Below are 21148 nucleotides of genomic sequence, written 5' to 3'. Positions count from 1 at the left end.
TGACTCCAACCTAAGTGTATGTAAACTTCCGATTTCAACTGTATATAATAATAATATATGCCGTTTAGTAGACGATTTTGGTCACGTCTGCTCCCCCCTGGCGCTGGAGGGCGCCAGGATGCCCTGCATCACTCACTCCTATCATCCATTGCGCACATATGCCTTCCCTCGTCACGCGCATCAAAGTTATTGGACTCACCTGGACTCACTCATCACCTGTTATTACCTCCCCTATATTTGTCAGTTCCACAGCGCTGTTCCCCGCTTCTGCATTGATTGTTTTTTGTCTTTGTTTTCTTGTATGCTGACGCTGGTCCTGTCTCGGTCCATGTCCGTTAGTTATTGAATGTTTTACTCCCCGTACCTGCTTCGTCTCTCCAGCGTCATTCCATGTGACAGATTTTATCCAAAGCGACTCTGTGCATACATTTTACCTACAGATGGCCCCGGGAATCGAACCCACGTGCCTTTCTCTACCAACTGAGCCATTCAGGACCACATGGATTATTGGAAACAATTGTTTCATATATTCCTATTGAAGCCAGAACATCTCAGGTTAATGATCAGGTTAATGCCACATAGCAGCCATTCTCTCTCTCATTGCAGTTTTATTTTAAACCTGCTATTTTCTGCTGTGGAAGAAAATGTCCTCTTTTTCTCCAAACAGATTCTAAGGAGCAACCTGATATTAAAAACATTTATAACAGCAACACTTTTGTTAGACATGGCGTTACTGTAAGTGTAGTGGTTAAAGGGGCGATCTGCAGTTCGCTACATTCATTTATTAACTTATAAACTAATTATATAAACCCATTGAATCTTGAAGAATATAAATTGCAAATGCCTCATGAGCTTAGTTCAACTGTCGTACCCCATCAGAACCCAAAATATAAGCTTGTTTTAGTCCAATGATTGTAAACAATGTAAATGTAAACAAGCACTGTATAGACTCAAAATATATAATTTTGATATCATGGATGGTCAGTCCTTTCATCAATAGCTCTGTTTATGAATTTGAGAGTGGTTGTATTTCTCCAGCCCCATCCCTCAGCTTTTTAGTGAAACAGTGGCGGAGAAACACTTTTTTATTGTTTCAACTGCTGATTGTCGCTTTAAAGGAAAATTCCACCCCCAAAACTATCTTCTGGTTTCGTTTCAATAGTCATACAGACTGTATTTCTGTATTTTGAAAGTTATATATCTTGATGACTTGATTGAAAGTTATATATCTTGATGACTTGATTGGAAGTTATATATCTTGATGCTTGATTAAAAGTTATATATCTTGATGGCTTGATTAAAAGTTATATATCTTGATGACTTGATTAAAAGTTATATATCTTGATGACTTGATTGAAAGTTATATATCTTGATGACTTGATTAAAAGTTATACATCTTGATGGCTTGATTGAAAGTTATATATCTTGATGACTTGATTGAAAGTTATATATCTTGATGACTTGATTAAAAGTTATACATCTTGATGGCTTGATTGAAAGTTATATATCTTGATGACTTGATTGAAAGTTATATATCTTGATGGCTTGATTAAAAGTTATAGATCTTGATGACTTGATTGAAAGTTATAGATCTTGATGACTTGATTGAAAGTTATGTATCTTGAAAACTTGATTGCTGACATCAAAAACATTTTGGGACTATGTCAAAAATGGACTAATGATACAAATACCAAAAGATAGCTTTTGGGTGTAGTTTTCCTTTAAGCTTGACAGCTGCACTGAAAGTGGCTGAGGATTATCACCAATAAAAACTCCTGCTTATGCACCAACCAGCACTGTCATTTTTACAAAGTCCAATAAGCCACTGGATATTACTGCACACGACTAGGGATCATCTGACATTGAGACAGACAGAGCAAAGCAGAGTATCAGATAGAACAGGGTCGAAGATGACAGCACTACTTCACTACAATCTCCATTAACACCATCACCAAAAACTATTAAATCAAATACTATAAAGTGATGAAAATGTAATATAAGGAAAAATAAACATCTATGAAAAATGAAGAAAAAAGTTCTGGCAAAAAAACAAGCCTGAAATGTATCACATGCCTACTTATACACTGCTCAAAAAAATAAAGGGAACACTTAAACAACACATCCTAGATCTGAATGAAAGAAATAATCTTATTAAATACTTTTTTCTTTACATAGTTGAATGTGCTGACAACAAAATCACACAAAAATAATCAATGGAAATCCAATTTATCAACCCATGTAGGTCTGGATTTGGAGTCACACTCAAAATGAAAGTGGAAAACCACACTACAGGCTGATCCAACTTTGATGTAATGTCCTTAAAACAAGTCAAAATGAGGCTCAGTAGTGTGTGTGGCCTCCACGTGCCTGTATGACCGCCCTACAATGCCTGGGCATGCTCCTGATGAGGTGGCGGATGGTCTCCTGAGGGATCTCCTCCCAGACCTGGACTAAAGCATCCGCCAACTCTTGGACAGTCTGTGGTGCAACGTGGCGTTGGTGGATGGAGCGAGACATGATGTCCCAGATGTGCTCAATTGGATTCAGGTCTGGGGAACGGGCGGGCCAGTCCATAGCATCAATGCCTTCCTCTTGCAGGAACTGCTGACACACTCCAGCCACATGAGGTCTAGCATTGTCTTGCATTAGGAGGAACCCAGGGCCAACCGCACCAGCATATGGTCTCACAAGGGGTCTGAGGATCTCATCTCGGTACCTAATGGCAGTCAGGCTACCTCTGGCGAGCACATGGAGGGCTGTGCGGCCCCCCAAAGAAATGCCACCCTACACCATGACTGACCCACCGCCAAACCGGTCATGCTGGAGGATGTTGCAGGCAGCAGAACGTTCTCCACGGCGTCTTCAGACTCTCTCACGTCTGTCACATGTGCTCAGTGTGAACCTGCTTTCATCTGTGAAGAGCACAGGGTGCCAGTGGCGAATTTGCCAATCTTGGTGTTCTCTGGCAAATGCCAAACGTCCTGCATGGTGTTGGGCTGTAAGCACAACCCCCACCTGTGGACATCGGGCCCTCATACCACCCTCATGGAGTCTGTTTCTGACCGTTTGAGCAGACACATGCACATTTGTGGCCTGCTGGAGGTCATTTTGCAGGGCTCTGGCAGTGCTCCTCCTGCTCCTCCATGCACAAAGGCGGAAGTAGCGGTCCTGCTGCTGGGTTGTTGCCCTCCTACGGCCTCCTCCACGTCTCCTGATGTACTGGCCTGTCTCCTGGTAGCGCCTCCATGCTCTGGACACTACGCTGACAGACACAGCAAACCTTCTTGCCACAGCTCGCATTGATGTGCCATCCTGGATGAGCTGCACTACCTGACCACTTGTGTGGGTTGTAGACTCTGTCTCATGCTACCACTAGAGTGAAAGCACCGCCATCATTCAAAAGTGACCAAAACATCAGCCAAGAAGCATAGGAACTGAGAAGTGGTCTGTGGTCTCCTCCTGCAGAACCACTCCTTTATTGGGGGTGTCTTGCTTATTGCCTGTAATTTCCACCTGTTGTCTATTCCATTTGCACAACAGCATGTGAAATGTATTGTCAATCAGTGTTGCTTCCTAAGTGGACAGTTTGATTTCACAGAAGTGTGATTGACTTGGAGTTACATTGTGTTGTTTAAGTGTTCCCTTTATTTTTTTGAGCAGTATATTATACAAGCTATTAAATGTGAGAAAGCAGAAGCAGTGAAGCAGAAATGGTGATTTGAAGGTTACCATTCAACTTAAGCGTGTGATAATTGAATCTGGATCGTCTGCGGAAGGAAAGTTCTTTTATTTTCCTTTAGAGGAACCACTTCTAAAAGAATTAAGAAGCCGCTGAAGTTACAGGGCTGTTTTTCACCCAAGACGCAACACACCATTAATGATTTGTTTACTTCTAATTAAAACCATATGTCTGGGGAGAGAATGGGGGTAGGCTTAATTAAAAATGCAGGGCCTAGCACCAGTCAAGACTGTTCTCTGTACAGTAAGTGGAACTGTGGTGTGTCTCCTCACAAGCCACCAACCATTCAGATCACTGGGATTCTTTCTGCTGCTTTGTCCTTCAGTTCCCAGAAATTAGATTTCATTCAATTACACTGCAGGCCTCTTCCTAGTGGAATGGCAGATATGTGATTTATGGTGAAACGTTGTCCCCCTGGGGTGGAGGTCCCTTCAGCTGCTCTCTCTCCCTCTCCCTCTCTCCCTCCCTCCCTATGGCGCCATGAGAGAAAGCCAGGAGATCAAGGACCTGCATTAGTGAGGTTCATCTTCTGTTCTCTGTGGGGACAAAATGGACTCACCACATCTTCAATTAGCAGGTGAGGAGGCCTCTGTAATATATGATCAAGTGAAATAGGGCTATAAACTGTCAGAGGAGAATGTAGCGAGGTGCTAAAGGCCCGAGGAACGTGGGTGGGAGATTGGGCGGTCACATTAACCCCAAGAGAAAGGGTTAATGTGAGCATATCACGCTGAGCATATCACTCCATTTCAACTAGAGAACAGCGTTCTTTTTTGGAAACTATTTTTTTCTCAGTTCAAATTGAGTCATTCCTTATGGCAATTCACCATTGCAGGTTTCACAAATTCTATTACCCTGCCCTCATTCAGTATCCATTCAGTATCCTCAAAGTCAAATGAATCCAAGGCTATATGTTCACACGATAGTCTATACCACATTATGCTTGATGAAGCAGAGTTTTACCTTGTTCAAATGACTTATTGGACGAAGCAGATGAAAAAAAGCCTTTCATAACACGTGTAAATGATCTAATAATAATGGCATTACATAATTCAAATGGGAGTGTTGGGGTTAACTGGGAAGCACTGGGACACAGAAACAGGATCAAGGATCAATTGAGCACATGAATTGATATTGGGGAGGGTGGGGCCGTAACTGCCACTAAGGGTCTGGGTTAATTATCTATTTGACTTTGATTAGTGAGAAAGACGACGCAAGAGACGATCAAGTCTGCTGAAGGGGTGAAACCATATTGATAGGACAGTCACTTATCGGCAGCTTTTTTACTGTCCTTTTTACTATAACCTTCAACCATGTTAATCTGAAACACCGTCTCTCAAAGACATGTTCAGAATGTGCATTTGGGTTCTGCAAATGCTGGATTAAAGAAAGGCTTTTGTCAAGACAGCAAACATTGCAACAGCAAACATTGCAAATGATAGTTTCATGTAATAAAAGTTGCTTTAATTAAAAATAATTAAAAGAATATGCTGACAATCCCAGTTATATTGAAATGAAGGCAGAGGTACATCTTTTACCATACATTAATAACTGAACAGATAATGCCATATGATGGTGTGTTGTCATTTCACGGTGTGCTCTCATCGTTTATAGGACATGAATGAAGTATCTTGAGTAAGGGGTGTTTCCACAAGATAAATGCCACGAGACACTCTAACCAATGGCCCCCTCAACAGATACACAAAATAAGGCTGATTTGAATCACACTGCAAGTCCATCTTCCAGTTTCCTGTTGTTGCCATGGACACAGACCATTTCCCAGGGTGCACTTAGTTTTTTTCCCCTCCTCTACCCTGGCTCGACTAACATGATGGCTAGAGGCTAAAGAGCCCTGGGGGAATAGCAGACAAAGCCCAGACAACAACAGGTAAAAGAAAGGAAGCAGGTCAAAGCTAGTCTCCCAATCCAGAGTGTGTTTGGCTTTTTTTTCTTTTTTTTGAAGAGCCATCGCTCATGGCAACCCATCTTCCCGAGGGAAAGAGAGCTCTGGCAACACAGATTAAGAATTAAGATTTAACAACCCCCCAAATTTCCCTGAATCCTTTTTCGGAGCATCACTCCCATATGTGTCAAAACAGTAACATGACAAGCGATAAGTGCTTTGGTATTACAGATCAGAGGAGCACATGGTGATACCCACCACAGCTTTCATATGAAAAGTCATAACTCAGGCAAATCATTCAAATTGATAAGTGATTTAAAGGAGGTCTTGAGAGTTACGTCACATCGACGTACCAAAATAAAGCTCTCTATCCGTGAAATGAGAGCAAGGAGGTGAATGGGGCCATTGCAGACATCTGTGGTAAACACTGAATTATAATCCAGGTCGTTTGGGTCCTGGATGTTGATTGGCTGAATGCCGTGGTATATCAGACAATATACCATGGCTATGACGCAAAAAAACGAATTACTGTTGTAATTATGCTGGTAACCAGTTTATAATAGCAATAAGGCACCTCAGGGGTTTGTGGCATATGGCCAATATACCACAGCTAAGGGCTGTATCCAGGCACTTCGCTTTGTGCCTAAGAACAGCCCTTAGCCTTGGTATATTGGCCATATACAAATCAAGCTTTATTTATCAAATCAAGCTTTATTTATACAGCACATTTATAGAGCTTTATTTATACAGACATGGAATGCAATGCAATGTGCTTTACAGGAAATAAAATAACTGAAAAACAATTAAATAAAAGCGGAAATATTTACTACACAAAAAACAAAAGAATGACAAACTGAACAACCAAAAGCACCCTGAGGAAAATCAAAGCTAAAAAAATATTTCCACAGTTTCGGCCCCCCTCAGGTTCTCTGGCAGGCTATTCCAGAGTCTGGGGGCATATTGTAGTAACTAAAGGCTTCCTCTCCATGCCTCTTGGTCCTAGACTTTGGGATAGTTATAAGGCCAGTACCAGAGGACCTGAGGGACCTACTGGGTACAGAACTTAAAAGCATGTCTGATGTGTTGGGGTGCACAATCGTGGATTGATTTAAAAACTAATAGAAGAATTCTAAAACTCACAGGCAGCCAGTGCCAAGACTTTAAAACCTGTGTAATGTCTGTTCTCTGTCTGGTCTTGGTCAGTAGCCGTGGTGCAGCATTCTGTAGGTTTTGCAGTTGATCAATGGCTTTCTTGGGTTGACCAGACAGGAGAGCATTACAGTAGTCAAACTTGCTTGTAATAAAATAATGGATGAGTCTCTCTGTATCAGAGAGAAACGGCCACACCGTGGCAATGTCAGGCAGTTGGACCACACCCCCTCTGGCATTATTGTTTAATGTAATTCCACTGAGGTAGCTACCTCATGGTCAAAAAAGCTATATCCCCACAGGGGAATAACCAACATCATAAAGGTCAGTATGCTTTACAAAAGTCAGTATATTATTAGTTTAATTTCTGGACCTGTGACTACATCCACTGGCCTAGAAAAGGTCATATCGAAGATATTGAAGAAACCACATTGAGTTTTAGTAGTCTGGTCAGAAACCCGAAAAAATGAAACACAATCTAAAGTTAAGCACCAAGTAAAGTGTATGCTGTCTGAAAACGTGGCTCATTGACTGGGCTTGAATAGGAGATGCCCATTGTGGTCCATGGAAGAGAGGAGATGCCCATTGTGGTCCATGGAAGCGAGTCATTGGAGTCATTTGAGCTACCTCCTGTACATGATTGAGCAATCTGAGGTTGCCTGGCCTGGCCTGCATCTTGCTAGGATGAACAATACCCTGCTCTCTGTTTCTCATGAGCCCCAACATTCAGAGTCCACTGATCATGTGACCTGACCTGAGTGTATGTGTGTTGTCCCACAGAACAAATGTCACCCATCTCAATCTGACTCAATCAACATCCCTTTGTTTCTCTGTTTAAGCATCAGTGGGATTCAAGTAGACGGACGGACGGACGGACGGACAGCCAGACAGACAGACAGACAGACAGACAGACAGAGAGCAGGTTGAAGCCACATAAAGGTGCTGAACCGAAGAGGATGGAAATAGAAGAGGATTGTGTCATTCTGGGATGTCGCTTCACCAGAGAGGAACAGAGGTTTGACATGTGGATCGGGCACAATTTAGCCATTCTATCTTCTCATCACTTTGAATTATCTCACACTAATTGTGCTGTGCAGTGGTTGTCACAAGTTTGTGTAAAAAAAACATTTGCGCGGAATACTGCATTGCTATGCAGAGAAATATCATTTTCAAACTAGTTTGGCAAAAATCTATGCAAATTATTCCATTATCAGTCCCAGATTCTAATCTTAATTAAATATTGTTATCATGATAAAGGACTGAATGAAAATTCCACAATGGTCGTCATTGAGGTCCTAGGCTCCGAAAAATGTTTTCATCTACCTCTGAACATTATCTAGATATGCAACACAGGGGAAATATTGGACTGCTGACACCAGGCCTTGGTGTGAGAAATGTCACATAATGAAACAATTTTAGGACTTTCTATAATTCATATAAAACCCATGGCTTGCTGTTTAAAAGGCATGTGCTTCAATTTCCTGTCCCCTTTATTTCCCTACCTTTAGAGTTACTTTGTTTTTCCATTAATCATGGCCTATGTCAGAGAAAGCCCCTCCATATTGTGGCCATTACACTCGATAAAGGGTACACTATACAGCCACACATGCTTCCCCCTTCGCAGGCTCTCCTTCTCCCCCGTGACAGGACACAGCACTCTCTCATGATGTTCTCAGCCAATTCATTTACAGTGGGACTGGAGGACAAATGTGCCTGATGACAAGTGAGGGAGTGAGGGAGGAGTGGCAGAGGGCCAGCAATATCCAGACATTTCCTGAGCTCCGACCTACCAGCTGCTGTCTAAGGGTCAGCCCAAAAGGGTCAACAGGAAGGAGCACATTTGGGGCAGCTGTCACCCGTCACTTCCTGTGTGGAGCGGACTGGAGCAGACCAGGTGGACTGGGTGACAGCAGGCAGCTTCCCACTAGTTTGGCTGAACCCCGAACCTCTCAGTGGTCCATTAAAAGTTCAGAATGTACAGGATGTATTACTGTTACTTTCCAACAGCATCTGGCCTCCCGATGTTTAACAGAGCCCATTTTATTCTCCCTTTGATTGGTATCAAAATGTCACCTTGGAAATCCGTGCAGCTGTTCAGGAATCAATTCATTCTCATATAGTTGGTATCGACTGAGGCAACTTAATCACACTAAAACAACCACGCTATTTGATTTCCCAGTAAGTTCATCTACCCACAGAGAAGATAAGAGCATGTGTAAAGTGAGCCACTTACTTGTTGTGAAGTACACACCATCCACAGTGGGGGTCTCCAGAGGCCAGACAGGTTTTACAGGTGGTGTACTGGTCACAGCTCTCCACAGGTAACCGGCTCACCTGCAGAACACAACTGAGCTTATCATCTTTATTCAACACACTTTCAGACTCACACTAGCACTGTTCACTGTGCTTTCCTCACCTTCTCAATCTTTTTTTACGCGTACAGATGCGTCGCGAGGGTCAAACAAATCTAAATCCCAGGCGTAACCATGAATTTGTCATGATAGCGTTTCGTTTACGTAAGATATGAAATTCAACAGAAAGCGGGAATGTATTGCTCACAATTTGAATGAGTTTTGGGACACATCCGTGCTTCAAGGACTAAATCATTTCCTGACACGAGGTCTGAATCCATTTATTCAACTGCAGTGATAGAGAGTGGGTCAGTTCACCAGTGTTGGTAAACATTTCAAAACCTTAAGCGCTAGACGACTTATTCAATGTATCACCCAGGGCTTATAGATAGCAACTAAATGGCTAACTTAGAGTGACAAAGTGCAGACTCAGCGGGGAGCGTCATTTATGGTCGTTCCCTCGTCGTAAACATGCACAGTCTAATGGGTTGCCTTGAACGATGGATTTAAATAAAAAATGTATTCTGTTTTGAGTGATCTTCCCCCTCCCTTTGGCAGTAAGTGAAGACCAGATGTCACAGGGCAATGTACCACAGGTTCCCGTTCTCTTTCTCTGCATGCTAATCCTGTGCCCTTAAAGGACATGGACAAAGATCTCCTCACAGCTTTCACCGCATATCTCCTAAAGTGCTGAAATGCTTACTCTGAGAGGACCTAACCTTTGATCGTCTTTAAAAATGAATTTTGTAAGAGAGAAAAACACAATCCCGCCCAAAAGGGATGTGGCGTTGCCTTTCAATTTGCTGTTGCTGGTGAGTTCCTGGTTCCTGACACTGCTGCAGTGGAGAATGCTACTAGCATTAGCACTAACCGCTAACCCTGGCAGGCCCTGCCTCTCTGCCTCTGTCTCCAGTGTCAGGGAGTCAGGCCGCAGGCTGTGGGTGGGCGAGGTGTTATGCCGAGCGCTGCGCTTCCTGTCCCATGCTAATTTATGCTGCAAAGTGCCAGCGCGTAAACACACCATCCCACCACCGACACCGTTTTATAATCCTCTGCCCTCAAGTCTGTGTCTCTGGCACGATGCTCGGTTCGGCTCGCAACATCCCACAACGCCCTTGCGGACAGACAGCTCACAAAGGGATGGAATTAAACAAGTCAACTCTGAAGTGGAGGTCGATTCAAGAGACTAAAATCAAACATTTCATTATATGGATAATGAAGCAGGCTACCCACTGAAGACTATGTTCTAAGCTCATATCTCTTCATGTATTATCATGGTGGTGTAACATTATACACTGAGTGTACAAAACATTAGGAACACCTGCTCTTTCCATGACAGATTGACCAGGTGAATCTCGGTGAAAGCTATGATCCCTTATTGATGTCACCAGTTAAATCCACTTCAATCAGTGTAGATGAAGGGGAGGAGACAGGTTAAAGAATGATTTTTAAGCCTTGAGACAACTGAGATATGGATTGTGTATGTGTGCCGTTCAGAGGGTGAATGGGCAAGACAAAAGATTTAAGTGCTTTTGAACGTGGCATGGTAGTAGGTGCCAGGCACACCAACTACAACGCTGCTGGGTTTTTCACGCTCAGCAGTTTCCCGTATGTATTAAGAATGGTCCACCACCCAAAGAACATCCAGCCAACTGTGGGGAAGCATTGGAGTCAACATGGACCAGCATTCCTGTGGAATTTTTTCGACACCTTGTAGAGTCCATGCCCCAATGAACTGAGGCTGTTCTGAGGGCAAAAGGGGGAGTTGAATCTTAATATTAGGAAGGTGTCCTTAATGTTTTGTATACTCAGTGTATATGCACAGTACTGTTAAAGTTGGTGCATGAAAATAGCATCATCAACTGCCACATATCAATTGTTTAAAGTGGGCCAGTGTGAAAAGCAGAGCTCTATCTTCTGTGGAGTTCATCTTTGATCCAGTGTATTTACCTCCCTAGGATGACAACAAGAGGGTTATTATGGGGCTGAGGTGCACTCACGCCAAAACTCCCTGCAACGCTCTGCTCTGCCGGTCAGTGTTACCTATTCATTATTTATCTACCGCAATTCATTCAAATTTCATGAATACTAAAGACATAAGCAGGAGGCAGGCTCTGTAGAGGGATGTACTGTCTAGTAAGCATACATCTCAGTGCAGGAGTTCAGCCACATATTGCTGCGGCTTTAGAGAAGACGAGAAGAACCCACTGGGCACACACTGGTTGAATCAACGTTGTTTCCACGTCATTTCAATGAAATGACGTTGAACCAACATAGAATAGATGTTGAATTGACGTCTGTGCCTGACGGGAAGGCTCTACTTTTCATGCTTTTTCTTTAATCAGTTACATATAAATATATCTTAATACACATCCTGTATACAAAACAAATCAATAAGGAATAATTTGAAACATGCTTAAACATCGGAGTGCCTCACATAGAATTCTTATGGAAAATATCAATATCTGGAGCAGACCTGTCCGGATTTACTCTCCCATGCAAGAGGAAGACCATTGTTTGAGTGAATGAGCTAGGCAGCACAGAGCGGTGCCATTCTCCTAATGTCTGAATACATTTGTTAATTCTGTCCATAAGGGATCCTCCTCTCCTCTGTGAGTCTGTCCTCGTGGCAACCCCACCCAGGAAGGAGGGGCTGCTCTATCATGTTCCCCTTCTCTCTGTAACATCAGTCTATCTCCTAACATCAGTCTCTCTCTGTAACGTCAGACTCTCTCTGTAACGTCAGCCTCTCTCTGTAACGTCAGCCTCTCTCTGTAACGTCAGCCTCTCTCTGTAACGTCAGCCTCTCTCTGTAACGTCAGCCTCTCTGTAACGTCAGCCTCGCTGTAACGTCAGCCTCGCTGTAACGTCAGCCTCGCTGTAACGTCAGCCTCGCTGTAACGTCAGCCTCGCTGTAACGTCAGTCTCTCGCTGTAACGTCAGTCTCTCGCTGTAACGTCAGTCTCTCTCTGTATCGTCAGTCTCTCGCTAACGTCAGTCTCTCGCTAACGTCAGTCTCTCTCTAACATCAGTCTCTCTCTAACATCAGACTCTGTGTAACATCAGACTCTGTGTAACATCAGACTCTGTGTAACATCAGACTCTGTGTAACATCAGACTCTGTGTAACATCAGACTCTGTGTAACATCAGTCTCTGTGTAACATCAGTCTCTGTGTAACATCAGTCTCTCTGTCCAACATCAGTCTCTCTGTCCAACATCAGTCTCTCTGTCCAACATCAGTCTCTCTGTCCAACATCAGTCTCTCTGTCCAACATCAGTCTCTCTCTCTAACATCAGACTCTCTCTGTAACATCAGACTCTCTCTGTAACATCAGACTCTCTCTGTAACATCAGACTCTCTCTGTAACATCAGACTCTCTCTGTAACATCAGACTCTCTCTGTAACATCAGACTCTCTCTGTAACATCAGTCTCTCTCGCTAACATCAGTCTCTCCCTGTAACATCAGTCTCCCTGTAACATCAGTCTCCCTCTAACAACAGTCTCTCTGTAACATCAGACTCTCTGTAACATCAGACTCTCTGTAACAACAGTCTCTCTGTCCAACAACAGTCTCTCTGTAACATCAGTCTCTTTGTAGCATCAGTCTCTTTCTGTTTAACATCAGTCTCTCTGTAACATCAGTCTCTCTCTGTAACATCAGTCTCTCTCTAACATCAGTCTCTATGTCCAACAACAGTCTCTCTGTAACATCAGACTCTCTGTAACAACAGTCTCTCTGTAACAACAGTCTCTCTGTAACAACAGTCTCTCTGTCCAACAACAGTCTCTCTGTAGCATCAGTTTCTCTGTAGCATCAGTCTCTCTCTGTGTAACATCAGTCTCTCTCTGTCCAACAACAGTCTCTCAGTCTCTCTGTCCAACAACAGTCTCTCTGTCCAACAACAGTCTCTCTGTAGCGTCAGTCTCTCTCTAACGTCAGCCTCTCTCTAACGTCACCCTCTCTCTAACGTCAGCCTCTCTCTAACGTCAGCCTCTCTGTCCAACAATGGTCTCTCTCTAACATCAGTCTCTCTCTAACATCAGTCTCTCTGTAACCTGTCTCTCTGCTTCTAACCCTAGGAAGCTCTTTGCCACCTTCTCCTCCCTCCTGAATCCTCCTCCCCCTCCCCCCCTCCTCCCTCTCTGCGGATGACTTCGTCAACCATTTTGAAAAGACGGTCGACGACATCCGATCCTCGTTTGTTAAGTCAAACGACACCGCTGGTCCTGGTCACATTGCCCTACCCTATGCTTTGACCTCTTTCTCCCCTCTCTCTCCAGATGAAATATTGCGTCTTGTGACGGCCGGCCGCCCAACAACCTGCCCGCTTGACCCTATCCCCTCCTCTCTTCTCCAGACCATTTCCGGAGACCTTCTCCCTTACCTCACCTCGCTTATCAACTCATCCTTGACCGCTGGCTACGTCCCTTCCGTCTTCAAGAGAGCGAGAGTTGCACCCCTTCTCAAAAAACCTACACTCGATCCCTCCGATGTCAACAACTACAGACCAGTATCCCTTCTTTCTTTTCTCTCCAAAACTCTTGAACGTGCCGTCCTTGGCCAGCTCTTCTGCTATCTCTCTCAGAATTACCTTTTTGATCCAAATCAGTCAGGTTTCAAGGCTGGTCATTCAACTGAGACTGCTCTTCTCTGTGTCACGGAGGCTCTCCGCACTGCTAAAGCTAACTCTCTCTCCTCTGCTCTCATCCTTCTAGACCTATCTGCTGCCTTTCATACTGTGAACCACCAGATCCTCCTCTCCACCCTCTCCGAGTTGGGTATCTCCGGCGCGGCTCACTCTTGGATTGCGTCCTACCTGACAGGTCGCTCCTACCAGGTGGCGTGGCGAGAATCTGTCTCCGCACCACGTGCTCTCACCACTGGTGTCCCCCAGGGCTCAGTTCTAGGCCCTCTCCTATTCTCGCTATACACCAAGTCACTTGGCTCTGTCATATCCTCCCATGGTCTCTCCTATCATTGCTACGCAGACGACACACAATTAATCTTCTCCTTTCTCCCTTCTGATAACCAGGTGGCGAATCGCATCTCTGCATGTCTGGCAGACATATCAGTGTGGATGACGGATCACCACCTCAAGCTGAACCTCGGCAAGACGGAGCTGCTCTTCCTCCCAGGGAAGGACTGCCCTTTCCATGATCTCGCAATCACGGTGGACAACTCCATTGTGTCCTCCTCCCAGAGTGCTAAGAGCCTCGGCGTGACCCTGGACAACACCCTGTCGTTCTCCACTAACACCAAGGCGGTGACCCGATCCTGTAGGTTCATGCTCTACAACATTCGCAGAGTACGACCCTGCCTTACACAGGAAGCGGTGCAGGTCCTAATCCAGGCACTTGTCATCTCCCGTCTGGATTACTGCAACTCCCTGTTGGCGGGGCTCCCTGCCTGTGCCATTAAACCCCTACAACTCATCCAGAACGCCGCAGCCCGTCTGGTGTTCAACCTTCCCAAGTTCTCTCACGTCACCCCGCTCCTCCGCACACTCCACTGGCTTCCAGTTGAAGCTCGCATCTGCTACAAGACCATGGTGCTTGCCTACGGAGCTGTGAGGGGAACGGCACCTCAATACCTTCAGGCTCTGATCAGGCCCTACACCCAAACAAGGGCACTGCGTTCATCCACCTCTGGCCTGCTGGCCCCCCTACCTCTGCGGAAGCACAAAAAAAGGATATAGATGTACTATTGTAAAGTGGTTGTTCCACTGGATATCATAAGGTGAATGCACCCATTTGTAAGTCGCTCTGGATAAGAGCGTCTGCTAAATGACGTAAATGTCTATAACATAAGTCTCTCTCTGTAACATCAGAGACTCTGTAACAGACTCTCTGTAACATAAGTCTCTCTGTCCAACAACAGTCTCTCTTTTTAACATCAGTCTCTCTCTAACATAAGTCTCTCTCTGTGTAACATCAGTCTCTCTGTAACATCAGTCTCTCGCTAACAGAAGTCTCTCGCTAACAGAAGTCTCTCTCTAACAGAAGTCTCTCTCTAACAGAAGTCTCTGTGTAACATCAGTCTCTCTGTAACATCAGTCTCTCTGTAACATCAGTCTCTCTGTCCAACAACAAGTCTCTCTGTCCAACAACAAGTCTCTCTGTCCAACAACAAGTCTCTCTGTCCAACAACAGTCTCTCTGTAATATCAGTCTCTTTCTAACATCAGTCTCTCTGTAACGTCAATCTCTCTGTAACGTCAGTCTCTCTGTAACGTCAGTCTCTCTCTAACGTCAGTCTCTCTCTAACGTCAGTCTCTCTCTAACGTCAGTCTCTCTCTAACGTCAGTCTCTCTCTAACGTCAGTCTCTCTCTTACGTCAGTCTCTCTCTTACGTCAGTCTCTCTCTTACGTCAGTCTCTCTCTTACGTCAGTCTCTCTCTTACGTCAGTCTCTCTCTAACATCAACTCTCTGTAACATCAGTCTCTGTCCAACAACAGTCTCTCTCTGTTTAACATCAGTCTCTCTCTGTAACATCAGTCTCTCTCTGTAACATCAGTCTCTCTCTGTAACATCAGTCTCTCTCTGTAACATCAGTCTCTCTCTGTAACATCAGTCTCTCTCTGTAACATCAGTCTCTCTGTAACCTGTATCTCTATAATATAAGTCTCTCTCTTTAACATCAGACTCTCTGTAACCTGTCTCACTCCAGAAGGCATATTTTCTTCTGTTGAAGCCATTCTTTTGTTGATTTACTTCTGTGTTTTGGGTTGTTGTCCTTTGCATCACCCAACTTCTATTTAGCTTCAATTGGCGGACAGATAGCCTTACATTCTCCAGCAAAATGTCTTGATAGACTTGGGAATTCATTTTTCCATCAATGATAGCAAGCTGTCCAGGCCCTGAGGCAGCAAAGCAGCCCCAAACCATGATGCTCCCTCCACCATACTTTACAGTTGGGATGAGGTTTTGATGTGACATGCAGCAATGTTTTTAATGGACAGCAGTGGCTTCTTTCGTGGTGTCCTCCCATGAACACCATTCTTGTTTAGTGCTTTACGTATCGTAGACTCATCAACAGAGATGTTAGCATGTTCCAGAGATTTATGTAAGTCTTTAGCTGACACTCTAGGATTCTTCTTAACCTCATTGAGCACTATGCACTGTGCTCTTGCAGTCATCTTTGCAGGATGGCCACTCCTAGGGAGAGTAGCAACAGTGCTGAACTTCATTTATAGACAATTTGTCTTACCATGGACTGATGATCACCAAGGCTTTTAGAGATACTTTTGTAACCCTTTCCAGCTTTATGCAAGTCAACAATTGTGCAGACTCAATTGTCCTGAGTCATTGCAGGCAATCTCAACGCTGTGCGTTACAGGGAAGACATCCTCCTCCCTCATGTTGTACCCTTCCTGCAGGCTCATCCTGACATGACCCTCCAGCATGACAATGCCACCAGCCATACTGATCGTTCTGTGCGTGATTTCCTGCATGACAGGAATGTCAGTGTTCTGCCATAGCCAGCGAAGAGCCCGGATCTCAATCCCATTGAGCACATCTGGGACCTGTTGGATTGGAGGGTGAGGGCTAGGGCCATTCCCCCCAGAAATGTCTGGGAACTTGCAGGTGCCTTGGTGGAAGAGTGGGGTAACATCTCACAGCAAGAACTGGCAAATCTGGTAAAGTCCATGAGGAGATGCACTGCAGTACTTAATGCTGCAGCTGGTGGCCACACCAGATACTGACTGTTACTTTTGATTTTGCCCCCCCCCCCCCCCCCTCTGTTAGTCACGTGTCTGGGGAACTTGTTCAGTTTCTGTCTCAGTTGTTGAATCTTGTTATGTTCATACAAATATTTACACATGTTAAGTTTGGTGATATTAAACGCAGTTGACAGTGAGAGGACGTTTCTTTTTTTGCTGAGTTTATATATGTATGTATTCATATATATCTACTAATATATATATATATATATATACACACATACATATATACACATACATACATATATATATACACACACACACATACACACACAGGCGTGGCCAAAAGTTTTGAGAATGACACAAATATTAATTTCCACAAAGTTTGCTGCTTCAGTGTCTTTAGATATTTTTGTCAGATGTTACTATGGAATACTGAAGTATAATTACAAGCATTTCATAAGTGTCAAAAGCTTTTATTGACAATTACATGAAGTTGATGCAAAGAGTCAATATTTGCAGTGTTGACCCTTCTTTGTCAAGACCTCTGCAATCCGCCCTGGCATGCTGTCAATTAACTTCTGGGCCACATCCTGACTGATGGCAGCCCATTCTTGCATAATCAATGCTTGGAGTTTGTCAGAATTTGTGGGTTTTTGCTTGTCCACCTGCCTCTTGAGGATTGACCACAAGTTCTAAATGGGATTAAGGTCTGGAGAGTTTCCTGGCCATAGACCCATAATATCGATGTTTTGTTCCCTGAGCCACTTAGTTATCACTTTTTCCTTATGGCAAGGTGCTCCATCATGCTGGAAAAGGCATTGTTCATCACCAAACTGTTCCTGGATGGTTGGGAGAAGTAGCTCTCGGAGGATGTGTTGGTACCATTCTTTATTCATGGCTGTGTTCTTAGGCAAAATTGGGAGTGAGCCCACTCCCTTGGCTGAGAAGCAACCCCACACATGAATGGTCTCAGGATGCTTTACTGTTGGCATGACACAGGACTGATAGTAGTGCTCACCTTGTCTTCTCTGGACAAGCTTTTTTTCCGGATGCCCCAAACAATCGGAAAGGGGATTCATCAGAGAAAATGACTTTATCGCAGTTCTCAGCAGTCCAATCCCTGTTTTGCAGAATATTTGCAGAATATCAGTCTGTCCCTGATGTTTTTCCTGGAGAGAAGTGGCTTTTTTGCTGTCCTTCTTGACACCAGGCCATCCTCCAAATGTCTTTGCCTCACTGTGCGTGCAGATGCACTCACAACTGCCTGCTGCCATTCCTGAGCAAGCTCTGTACTGGTGGTGCCCCGATCCCGCAGCTGAATGAACTTTAGGAGACGGTCCTGGCGCTTGCTGGACTGTCTTGGGTGCCCTGAAGCCTTCTTCACAACAATTGAACCGCTCTCCTTGAAGTTCTTGATGATCCGATAAATGGTTGATTTAGGTGCAATCTTACTGGCAGCAATATCCTTGCCTGTGAAGCCCTTTTTTGTGCAAAGCAATGATGACGGCACGTGTTTCCTTGCAGGTAACCATGGTTGACAGAGGAAGAACAATTATTCCAAGCATCACCCTCCTTTTGAAGCTTCCAGTCTGTTATTCAAACTCAATCAGCATGACAGAGTGATCTCCAGCCTTGTCCTCGTCAACACTCACACCGGTGTTAACGAAAGAATCACTGACATGATGTCAACTGCTTTTGTGGCAGTGCTGAAATGCAGTGGAAATGTTTCGGGGGGATTCAGTTCATTTGCATGCAAAGAGGGACTTTGCAATTAATTGCAATCGATCTGATCACTCTTCATAACATTCTGGAGTAAATGCAAATTGCCATCATACAAACTGAGGCAGCAGACTTTGTGAAAATTAATATTTGTGTCATTCTCAAAACTTTTGGCCACGACTGTACACACACACATATATATATATATATATATACACATACACACAAATCATATGTCTTCATTTTGACTACGCAGACCTTTTCTAAATCAGAAAGACAAGTCTTCTCATTGGAGGACTGTCTCTCTTTACTTCGTTATTTCTGAGGTAAAAAGTGAAAGGCTAAAGATCAAATCTTTGTGATAACTGCACAACGACAGCAATTCATCCTTCCTTTCAATAAACTGCTCGATTATGAAGAAAACGAATAAGCTGATAGATGTATTATGCAGGGCACCGGCATTATTAATGCGTGCAGCTGTATGTACTGAATCTAGGAGGATTTCTTCTAGTCAACTGCAGAGGAACTTGGTGTGTTAACCTTCCTATCCTCTGTACAATAAGACCTCTTAGAATAGAGCTATTCTGCAAGCCTTTCCATGGAGACACGTCCCTAAAGTTCCCTAATAGGGAACCAGCTGAGGCAGAATTCAAAGACATTGAACTGGTGTTTCATATTCTGTCTTCCAGTCGTGCAGATGTTAAAACAACATACCTGAAATTCCGGTTGGGTTTTAAAACAAAGCAGACTGTTTACAGTGCCGGGGTCTAATTCAATTCCTTTTGACAAACGTATCTTTTATAATTCCAAGATAGGTCTTCATAGCGCAGAACAAATGTTTTCACACGCATTATGAATGGGACTGTGAAACAAAAGCAGATATCTGGAGAAGTAAATCAGTTAGAGATAGTCTGTATACACATTCAACTTATATTACATAAAGGTTTGAGAATCTCTTAAAGTAGGACAACACTGAATTAAACTTAGCGGTGGTTAATGCTGGAACATTCCACAACGGATAAGTTCATAAATCATCCATTCTCACATCCTGAAATAAACCTATGGATCGGCTTTGGTGGTCAGTGCTTTATTCTATCTGGTGTGTGTGTGTGTGTGTGTGTGTGTATCTCTCACCTGTTTGTCACTTAGCATGTAGATGTGTTGGTAGTCAGGGCTGAAGACCATGTCCCGCAGAATAGGTTTCCCTTCATCCACTGTAACAGTCTCATACAGCAAAGCACTCTGGGACGGGGGAGGTATGCCATCTACTCGGATCTGAGGGAAAATGAGACAGATATTTAAACAAATTGCAAAATAATTTAATACTTTTTTTCAGATTATTATTTGAAGAGTCACGACAATGTAATATTTTTTGTGAATATTTTTTGGTGAACCAAACTATACATGGGGAACTTTTCAAAGTTTGGAAACAGAAACATTATTTTGATTTTGCTTTGAATCAGACATAAACAACATTCCCCAAACCTCCCACAAATCCTCAGCTCTATCACTGACCTAGAAAATAAATTCTGAATATGGATGGGAGGGGGGCTGGTGAGGAGGAATTGTCTCAATATGTAAGATCAGTACAAAAAATGTATTATGCTTACTATACACAGTTACACACACACACAACCCCCGCTGTTTCATCATTACCACCTTCTGTTTCCTTACACTGATAATTAGAACATTGAGCGGGTAAAGGAGTTCTAAAAATGTCAAATTCACATCATCTTTGATGTGATTGGGAATAAATACTCTGAGCTCTGACAACTGCAGTTATGGCTGCTGCAAAGCTCACCTATTTTCACATTCTTAATTTCAGAGGAAAAAAATGGCAGCTTGCTTTTCTATCCTAATCAATTTTGACGGAAATATGACAGAGGGAGGAATGGAACGGTAAATAAACCAAATGAATGCTGAAATATAGAGGATTCCATTTTGAAAAAACATGGAATAGAAATGTAGACATTTGTGGAAAGATAAACTGGAGAAAATGTGAGGGTGACAAGCTTGGCTTTCTCCTAAATATCTGGGTCAGCCTGAAGTGACAAACATCGTTAGTCTGTTAATTAGCTTCCTCCTCATTGCTGCAGTCTTAGTAATTAGTGTTGACAAGGTGGCATCCATTAGTTGAACGCTGCCATATTGGGTGTCACGAGTTGCTGGCCAAGACGGAGACCATACCCCCCCAAAGCAGTGGAACAGCAGGGATGAAAATATGACGGTCATTGTCTGCGCTTTGTCAGTTCAAGTGATACCAGCTGCAGTCATCTCACACCCAGCTATCTGCTGTTACGTTCCTCATTTTCACAACTTCCAAATGCCTGCGTTTACCACAACAGACACAATTAGCATTTTCCTCCAGCAAGTTCTTCTCTTTTTTCTATCTAGGGCATCTGATAATTTATGAAATAGATCCTGGGGCTTATACCTCTGACACATATCAAATAAGAGATGTTAAACCACTTTCCATGGCTGTTACGCAAGTCTATCCAGGCATTCATTGCTATGATGCAAAATGCTCTGATTCGCTGGAGAAAATCTTACTCATAAGTCGTTGACGTCGTGATCAATAGTTTCAGAATCCCATTTCATGGACTCATCCTCTCAATGTAG

The 21148-nt window shown here is 43.6% G+C and overlaps 1 protein-coding gene across 3 annotated transcripts in view; it reads right to left on the bottom strand.

Moving 5' to 3' along the window:
- The window catches only part of LOC106566493 (plexin A3-like), a 161411-nt gene that overhangs the window by 78415 nt on the left and 61848 nt on the right, over positions 1-21148 (bottom strand). For all 3 annotated transcript variants that reach the window (XM_014134573.3, XM_014134572.3, XM_014134574.3), the window contains exons 4-5: positions 19664-19804; positions 9025-9125 (exon numbers count right to left, since the gene is read on the bottom strand). In XM_014134573.3, coding sequence (XP_013990048.2) covers positions 9025-9125; positions 19664-19804 — 242 coding nt within the window. The remainder of the gene's footprint in view (positions 1-9024; positions 9126-19663; positions 19805-21148) is intronic.

This window comes from Salmo salar, chromosome 13 (assembly GCF_965601325.2).
Source record: "Salmo salar chromosome 13, fSalSal1, whole genome shotgun sequence".
NCBI classification, from domain to species: Eukaryota; Metazoa; Chordata; class Actinopteri; order Salmoniformes; family Salmonidae; genus Salmo; species Salmo salar.
This window is presented reverse-complemented; position numbering and strand designations above follow the sequence as displayed.